The sequence below is a fragment of the Saimiri boliviensis genome, chromosome 10, assembly GCF_048565385.1.
Source record: "Saimiri boliviensis isolate mSaiBol1 chromosome 10, mSaiBol1.pri, whole genome shotgun sequence".
Classification (NCBI taxonomy): Eukaryota; Metazoa; Chordata; class Mammalia; order Primates; family Cebidae; genus Saimiri; species Saimiri boliviensis.
The window spans coordinates 74,388,479-74,397,844 of record NC_133458.1 but is presented as its reverse complement, the minus strand read 5'-3'; the positions used below and the strand labels follow the sequence as shown (position 1 = coordinate 74,397,844).

The following is a 9,366-nucleotide window of genomic DNA, read 5'->3' as shown; positions in this document are numbered from 1 at the left end:
GCACCGGTGGGGAGACGCAGCCCGGGAGGACGGGAGGGTTGGGCTCGCTACCTCTGCACACAGGCGAGCCGGGGCTCCGTCTCTCAGGTGAGCTGCTCCTCCGGTGGTTCTCTGGGGACCGTCTCGGGCGGCCCTTGGCCCGTGGCGTCTGCTCGGCCGTGGCTGCAGCCGGCGGCGGCGTCGGGCTGGAGGGGCTGGGGCCGCGGGCCGCGCCGGGCCCCGGGAGGCTGCCCAGCGAGGCGGCGGCAGCGGCGGCGGGCGGGCGCGTGGGACTGTGCTGGCTGCCCCGCAGGAGCTGGTAGGGCACCGTGGCGCGGATGGGCTGCAGCAGCCGGCCGGCTCCGGCAGCCGGGGCGCAGCCCACGCCGCCGCCGACCGCACCGTTCCCGCTCCCGGCGGCAGCGACGGCGGGCGGAGACCCCGCGGCGCTGCGCCGCATCCTCTGCGGCGGGGGATGAGGGGTCTGAGAGGAACTGGAGGAGGAGGAGGAGGCAGTGGACATGGTGGCTCCGCGGGCCCTGGACGCCGTCGGCCGACACGGAGGCGCGGGGCGGGAGACGCTCGAGCGTGTGGGAGCCGGCGCGATAGTGAGTGCGAGTAAGGGGGAGGGGCGGGGGTATCACGGAGAGGGAGGAGTCTCGGAGCTCCCCCTCCCCAAAGCACACCCCCGCCGCCTCCACGAGGGGGGAGGGGAAGGCTGCGAAAACAAACGTCCAACGGCCCCAACCGCCCGGCTGGGCTCGGCGTGGCGGTCACGGCCGGGGCTGCGAGGACCCAGGAGCCGCCTCCACCACCGCTCCAGGCATCGCGCTGACAGGGCAACCGTCCGGATCACGCAGCCCCGAGGGCCGCTTGCAGCCTTCTCCTCAGCCCTCGCGGGGCTGCACGCACGGGAGAACGCGGCAGCTGCAGGGAGGGCCGGGAGGCCTGCTTCTGGGGACCAGGGTAGGGAGAAAGGGCCTCGAGGTGCTGGCGCTCCGCGGAGGCCGCACCACCGCAAACGCCGCCGCCGCCACCGCTGCCACCGCCGCCGCTTCTACCCACTCCTCACTCCGAATGGCAACTAATTCGCCTCAGCCGCACCCCGCCCCCGGCACCGCCTCCCGGCGCTCGGGACCCGGCAGGGGCCGTAGCGAGCATTTCTATTGGCTTGGTCGCTCCCCATCAAAACTCGAATGATTGGTTCTGGAGTAGGAGTGACAGGAGCAATATCCAAGGAAAATGGTACCTCCTACTTTGAAGGCGGGCGTGAGGTGTGTCAGCGTGAGGAGGGGGCTGTGCGCGCAGGGAGGAGCGTAAAAGTTGACAGCCTTGCGGTAAGTACGAGACCAGGAAAGGGGTACTGTGTGTGTCCTGCGCGTGTCCCGACACCCCTAGACACGCACACGGCCCGCTAGGCAGGCTGCAGGGCTCCACCCTCCTGGGCCGTCTGTACGACTTGAGACAGAGGACACGTGAGGCAAACTTTAATTTGCAAGTACACCTGCAACCAGTGGGATGTTTTAGAGTTAGAACCAGAAGACTGGATCCCTTCCCCTTAATTTTAGTAAGCTGAGTTTTCGTGACCAGGAACCTTATTAATCAAAAGAACCCTTGTCAGACGGGTAGACTGTAAAAATTTTTCCCATTCTGTTGGTTGCCGATTCACTCTAATAGACTGTTTCTTTTGCTGTGCAGAAGCTGTGGAGTTTGATTAGGTCCCATTTGTCTATTTTGGCTTTTGTTGCCAATGCTTTTGGCGTTTTGGTCATGAAGTCCTTGCCTACGCCTATGTCCTGAATGGTTTTGCCTAGATTTTCTTCTAGGGGCTGATATCCAGAATGTACAAAGAACTAAAACAGATCTACAAGAAAAAAACAAGCCCATTCAGAAGTGGGCAAAGGATATGAACAGACACTTTACAAAAGAAGACATACAGGAGGCCAACAAACATGAAAAAATGCTCATCATCACTGGTCATTAGAGAAATGCAAATCAAAACTACATTGAGATACCATCTCATGCCAGTTAGAATGGCGATCATCAAAAAATCAGGAGACAACAGATGCTGGAGAGGATGTGGAGAAATAGGAATACTTTTACACTGTTGGTGGGAGTGTAAATTAGTTCAACCACTGTGGAAGACAGTGTGGTGATTCCTCAATGACCTAAAAATAGAAATCCCATTTGACCCAGCAATCTCATTACTGGGTATATATCCAAAGGATTATAAATCATTCTACTATAAGGACACATGTACACGAATGTTCCTTGCAGCACTGTTTACAATAGCAAAGACCTGGAACCAACCCAAATGCCCATTGATGATAGACTGGACAGGGAAAATGTGGCACATATACACCATGGAATATTACGCAGCCATCAAAAATGATGAGTTCGCGTCCTTTGTAGGGACATGGATGAACCTGGAAACCATCATTCTCAGCAAACTGACACAAAAGCAGAAAATCAAACATCACATGTTCTGTTCTCACTCATAGACAGGTGTTGAACAATGAGAGCGCATGGACACAGGGAGGGGAGCACTACACACTGGGGTCCGTTGGGGGGAAATGGGGGAGGGATGGGGGGGAGGTGGGGAGAGATAGCATGGGGAGAAATGCCAGATACAGGTGAAGGGGAGGAAGGCAGCAAATCACACGGCCATGTGTGTACCTATGCAACAATCTTGCATGTTCGTCACATGTACTCCAAAACCTAAAATGCAATAAAAAATAAAAAAATAAACAAAAATAATTAAAAAAAAGAACCTCTGGTGATCAGGAGAAATGTCTGAAACCTGGATTGAACAAAGTAAAACATTTTTACAGCCTAACGTTTATAGTTATGCAGTGAAAAGAGATTATCAGATTCTATGCTCCAAGACAATAACTCTGAATAGCAGGGGTCAATAAGGAATTTTACGTCATTACACAATCAGTTAGATACATTAATGAAGGGCGCCCCGGTTGCCTTTTCCGAAGCAGACAGCTTCTTGAGAGGAGTAAATACCAGATGTAATGTAATAATCCATTGTAGTCAATTTGTTTTTTATTCTGCAATGAAACTGAAAGGACACAAAGATTTTGGATGACCATCAAAAACCTAAATTTAACCCACAGTAAGCTAAAGTTTTAAACCTTAATCAGGAACAATTAACATTAGGATCTTCATCAAATAATTTTCATTAATTTCCAAGAGGTTAAAAGAGAAGAGGAATGTCAGATTGGTAGTGTCTGCCCACACTGACAAGCTTCCTCTGATTTCAGGCACTATATGCAAAGGTCAATTGCACTTACAGGAGCCATCCTTCTTTGCTTCCTTGAGTGTTCAGACCAGAAAGCATACTAAGTTCTGTAAAAAACTGATGAAATTCATTAAAAATACAAAAATTTCATGCAGTACTTCATCCCAGTAAAACAAGTAATAGTTCTTCACTTTACTACATATTAGAATAATGGCTAACATTTATTCACCATGTGCCAGCCGCTATTCTAAGAAAATTATGTGTGTTACTTCATTCAGTCCTTATATAATCCACAAGGTAGATACTATTATTATCCTTACTGTGGTCTCAGTTGAGGCATAATCTGTCTTTCCTGAGATCACTCAGTTAGTATATGGGGAACTAAAAATTTCACCCAGACTAGCTCAAGAGTCTGAGGAAGCCCTCTGTTACAGTGCCTGGCAACTCAAAGCTGTGGGGTACATAATTTGTATTTACAATGGCCCACAAATCTCATCTGTGAGATGAGTTCTCATCAGTTCAAAAGAAATTTTACAAATGAAATTAGACCACTACTTTTTTTTTTTTGTTTTCTGGAATAACATATTTTAATTATGAATAGGGTAAAAACTTTACTCTTTCAAATTTTATATAATTGGCCTCTCTCATTAATTTTAAAACTGCATTATTTTGTATGTAAAAAGAATGATAAATGATTTCCTTCCAATGACTTTTTCAGGATAGCAAGAGCAAAAATATGTCAGATTAAAAATATGTAGCCAGGCACGGTGGCTCAAGCCTGTAATCCCAGCACTTTGGGAGGCCGAGGCGGGTGGATCACGAGGTCGAGAGATCGAGACCATCCTGGTCAACATGGTGAAACTCCGTCTCTACTAAAAACACAAAAAAGTAGCTGGGCATGGTGGCGCTTGCCTGTAATCCCAGCTACTCAGGAGGCTGAGGCAGGAGAATTGCTTGAAACCAGGAGGCGGAGGTTGCGGTGAGCCGAGATCGCGCCATTGCACTCCAGCCTGGGTAACAAGAGCGAAACTCTGTCTCAAAAAAAAAAAAAAAAAAAAAATACGTAAAGTTGGCCAGGTGCGGTGGCTCACGCCTATAATCCCAGCACCTTGGGAGGCCAAGGCAGACAGATCACTTGAGCTCAGGATTTTGAAACCATCCTGGGCAACATAGCAAAACCCCATCTCTGCTAAAAATACAAAAAAAAAAACAACTAGTGGGGAGTGGTGGGAGGCTGAGGTGGAAGGATCACCTGAGCCCAAAGGGCCAGGAGGTCAAGGCTACAGTGAGCCATGATCATATCATTGCACTCCAGCTCAGGTGACAGAATGATACCCTATTTCAAAAAAAAAGAAAAGAAAAGAAAATTAAGGTTTTTCTTTTACATGCTGGTAAATTCTAAGTTGTTGCTTTGATTACAGCATAGTTGCATTATAGAAATGTCATGTCTAGCTACTCCTAAATATATTTATGGGACAACCTCAACACATCAGGTTATAATAATTCTAAATTTACACTAGGTCACAATCACAATGATCAATACCTAATTTAGATTTAAAACAACATATCTAGTGATATTGTAAGGACTTTCTGTGTTTGTTCAAATCTGCCACAGCTGACTTATACATCTAAAGCAAATCTAAATAACCCACACAGAGAAACAGAGAATTAGTATGATCTTAAAATACTATTTTCAGTTACTGGTAAGTAATCATGACCAATGGAGTAGTTCAGTCACTTCTCTTTGCTATAGAAACCTTGATTGTCTCAAACCTTTATTCTCACGAAGTAATTACTGATCTTCATATATAAGGAATACAGACTTCAAACAAATCAAAGGTGGCCTAAAATAAATTAAACTCAGTGCTTCCTTTCAAATGTTCATTTGTTGAGTTCTTGATAATATTTTATTCTTATTGAGGATGACAGTAAGCTCCAAGGGTATATAGAAGCTTTAGGAAAATGTTCTTAGTAAATTGGAAAGCCCTTAGAATAAGATGTGTATTGCTGGGCTGGAGAGCATTGTTATGCTACTATGCTAGCTATGGGGTAATTAGGCCTAGTGCAGATTTTCCATATTGGTTGAATGTAAGTATAACAATCTCTGAAAATCCTATATAAGGCTTAATGTTAGCAATGACTTCATTACTATGTTGTCCTGTGTAAATAAGACAAAACTGAAGGCACAATTTGGTGGCATGAGAAATACCTCTGTTTCAGTAGCCCCATGCCGTGGCTATCTGTGGGGCAAGGATCTACCGTTAGCCAATCTGAGATAAAATTGTTATTCTTACTTCTTGGTACAAATATGGTAATGGACTACATTTTAGGTTAAATTAAAACTTGGAATCATTGGCTACGTATGATTTATATGCAGCCACGTGTGGAGAGATCACAAGGTGAAGACAGCGCAGAGTCCACAGAGCTACCAAAACCCTCCTCTTCTAGCTCCATCTGGGTTTGCCTGGCTGAGCATCCAAGGCCCATCCAAATCTGAAAGGCAGTTCAGGCTTTCAGTATTTGCAATGAGGTCATGGCTGAGAGAGAACACTAAACAGATCTGCACTGATTTTCATCTTAAGCTGATTAAACTCTCTTGTAAATTGATTCCTAATAGCAACAACAAAAAAATCCTTGCCTGAATTTTTGTCCCTGGCAGATGCTTAAATTAAACTCCTTACTGCTTGTGACAGCCTACGTGCACCTTTGCACTAGGTGTTCCCTCTGCCAGAAAGGTTCTTGCCCCAAATATCCACATGGCTTGCTCACTCATTTCCATCAGGTCTTTACTCAAATGTCACCACCTTTATGATGAGAGCTTTCCTGAACACTTGTTTAAGAATTGTAAGCACCCCTAGGCTTTTCCTGCTCTTGATCCTACTCTTTTTCAAGAGTACCTATCACCATCCAAAACATGATTTGTTAAAACTATTTCTTGTTTTGTCTGTCTATAATAGAACAGCCATGAAGTGAAGACTTTTTATTAGTTTTATAATTGCTGAATCTCCACAACGGTGCTTAGTATATGGTAGATGATCAATAAATATTTGTTTAATGTTGTTAAGAGTGGCAAATTTTATGTTTATCTTATGAACTAAAACTTATGTTTATCTCATGAACTAAAACTTGTGCTTTTCCTCAGGAAAAACAAATCTAACAGGTGTATTGCAGAGTAGAAAAATATCTGATGTGACTACTGTAAACCACACAGATATCTGTATTGAAGCTGGCATTCAAAAAGAAAGCATACCTTGTATGATGGTTGTTAGTGCTACTGGTTCCTGGAAGCTCATCAGAGGTTGAAAATGGAAAATGGGGGCCAGGCATAGTCCCAACTACTCGCAAGGCTGAAGCAGAAGGCCACTTGAGCCCAGGAGTTTAAGATTACAGTGAGCTATGATCGTGCCACGGCACTCCAGCCTGGGTAACAGAGTGGGACCTTATCTCCCCCAAAAAAGGAAAATATAATTGGCAATGGAGAAAAGGCAGTTTAAAAAAAAAAAAAGGACAACTGAAATAAACAGAGAAAGCTGAAGAGGATCACTTAAGGAGTGACATCTGCTGATTGGTATTTAGTTCTATCTCACTATTAAGAAGAGCTATTCTCAAGAGACCTGTGTATAGGAACTGAAAGTGAATGATAATTAAGTACAGAAGACTATTATATGTAAATAATGAAAACTTTGTTTCTAAAAGAGGTTCAGAAGAAGCAATAGCAAGAGATATTTTATTTTTAACTGGTAAGGTCACCCAGAATAAATGTACAGTTATTTCTACAAGGATAGAAAACAGTAATGAAAACCACTGGTTTTTCAGTTTTCGTCTCCACAGTAGCTCCAGTTGCCAAGTATGATGCCAGTGGCACATCTTGTGCATCTTAAGCTGAAGCATAAGACTCTCACCATTTAAGTAAAAGACTATATTGTATTAAACCAGCACATTCACAGGTCAAACTTGGGGGCCAAAGAACTATAAATATTCTCTTTCCATGCTGTGACATTCTATTTGTTTTAATCCCAAACAGAGTGTTCATAAGACATGAAAGCAGTAGTAGTCTTATGAAGGCAATGTTTGATTATCATGGTGTTATTTTTTTAAATGAGAGTTTAAAGTCATTAAAGTATGTCATAGGTTTCTTCCTATGTGGCTGAATCTTATTTTTTGCCACATGAATAGGTGTGTTGAGGGACTGTTGTTAGGGTGCCATCAACTCATCGATAGGGCTTGACTAGAGAAGTTTCTTTTTATTATTTTAAACTTTTTGAAACATACAATTTTCAGAGTGCCCTACTCAGCGTCTTATTGAAAAGGTCCATATTAATGCCCCACTAAGCCTAAATGGGAGCTTAGTAGCAACAATACTGCATCAAGCCATAGCAACTCCTTATTAGGTTACGAACTGAATGTTTTTGAAGTGTCGGACACTGTTCTACACTCTGTAGGGTTTACCTGTTCTCATACTTTGGTAAATAGGGATAAAAAGATATGCCGACAAAGCTAAAGCCATATCTACAGATTTGCTTTACATAAAAGGGATGTAAATAGGGTATTATGGAAATGATGGAAGGGAAATCTCACTTGAGAAAAGGCTTCAGGAAGAATAGTATGAAGAAGTCACGTAGTTAAGAATGCACGGAACCAGGCAGAAGATAACTGAACAGTCTGATGGTTTGGCTGATGGTTAATGGAAGGTAAGTCTTGGTCTGTTGATGACTGTTCATGGAGGCCCTTGGTTGTAAGGCAAGGCTTGCACTTTATTGGATATGCAGTGAGGTGCTGATGAAGATTCTTGAATGGGTGGGGAGAACATAAGTGGAGCTGTGCTTTATGAAGATTAATGAAAGAATAGTTTACAACATGAATTAGAGACTGATAGTTGAAAGATGATGTAGGAGGCTGGAGAATACTCCATACTAGTTTAGTTGACATGAGTTGGGGGAACGACAGAGGACAGCAGAGGGGAATACAGTGCAAGTCATGCTCCTTCTCAGCTGATGACCATGTGGACTTTGAAAGGAAAATGCCAGACAGTTTTGAAGATTCAAGCTTGGATGCCTGAGAAGATAGTCATGGCTTTAACACAAACAAGGCAGCTAAGGGAAGGAGGAGGTTTGTGAAAAGATAATGAGTTCAGCTATAAATAAAAGAACCAGAGAATATTCAAATGGAGGCAGCTTTTAAATAACAATGAAGTTGAAAAGACAAGAGATACAGATTTGGGGGTTATCCATGTCCATGTGGTAGTTGAAGCCATGGGCACAAATGAACTTGTCAAAGGTAAAAAGCTAGAAATAAAGAAAAAGAGGGTGAAAGACAAAATTTTAGAAATTTATACATGACCCATGGAGGGAAAAATAAAAACAAACAAATGAAAAAAAAAAAAAAAAAAAGAAGAAACCAAAACTAGCAAAGAAGGCAGGGCAGAAGTACTCCTTAACAAAATAGAGTTAGGGTCTCAGAAGATAACTTTGGTAGATGCTTTGTGAGTTATCTGACAAACTAATATCCGTCTTCTCTGAGAACCAATCCTCCCCCAACCCGTAGAGGGTTTGGGCCTGACAGCTATGTATGTACAAAATAACCTTGCTCCTCTGACCATGGTTGATTTCACCTGAGTTCAACAACTGACTAAAGCTGGGCCAATTAAATTTTCTCCCTTGGGAATTTGAAATTAATAAATAAAATGTTTTTCTATAAAGAATTGTGCATGGAGTGGTCATTTTCTGTCATGGGCACAGAGAAGCAGAGGAAATCTGCCTTCTGAGAGAAAAGAATGAAGTGACTGATAGAAAGAAGGAGAAATCAGACCAGGTGACCAGAAAGAGGGAGAGAGCCTGAGAGGAAGTTCACTTTCCCATGATGATTATATTTTGTTTCTTATACATTTTATTCAATCCTCCAAAACCACCCCCAACTCCAGCCCCATCCCTGCTGATACATCTCCACTATAATCCTACCATCAAATCTATGATTTTTTTTCAACATTTGTATCAACTTCTCCTTCCTTTCTGTCCGGGTAATACATGTTCTCCTTTCCTATCGAAAGCCATCTTCTCCACTTCTGATTTGCATTCCTTCCCCTCTTGTTTTCTCAGGGGGCATCATTTCTGCAGTTATCTCTGTCTTCTTCATCGTCAAAT

At 43.7% G+C, this 9,366-nt stretch overlaps 1 protein-coding gene across 4 annotated transcripts in view; it reads right to left on the bottom strand.

Annotated features, from left to right (window-relative positions):
* The window catches only part of GLCCI1 (glucocorticoid induced 1), a 150,045-nt gene extending 149,399 nt beyond the window's left edge, over positions 1 to 646 (bottom strand). For 3 of the 4 annotated variants that reach the window (XM_039472676.2, XM_039472677.2, XM_039472678.2), the window contains exon 1: positions 52 to 589. In XM_039472676.2, coding sequence (XP_039328610.1) covers positions 52 to 502 — 451 coding nt within the window. In that variant the 5' untranslated portion in view covers positions 503 to 589. Of the gene's footprint in view, positions 1 to 51 lie in introns of all 4 variants that reach the window. The other variant, XM_010345675.3, reaches the window with a different exon arrangement.
* Positions 647 to 9,366: the final 8,720 nt, after the last annotated feature.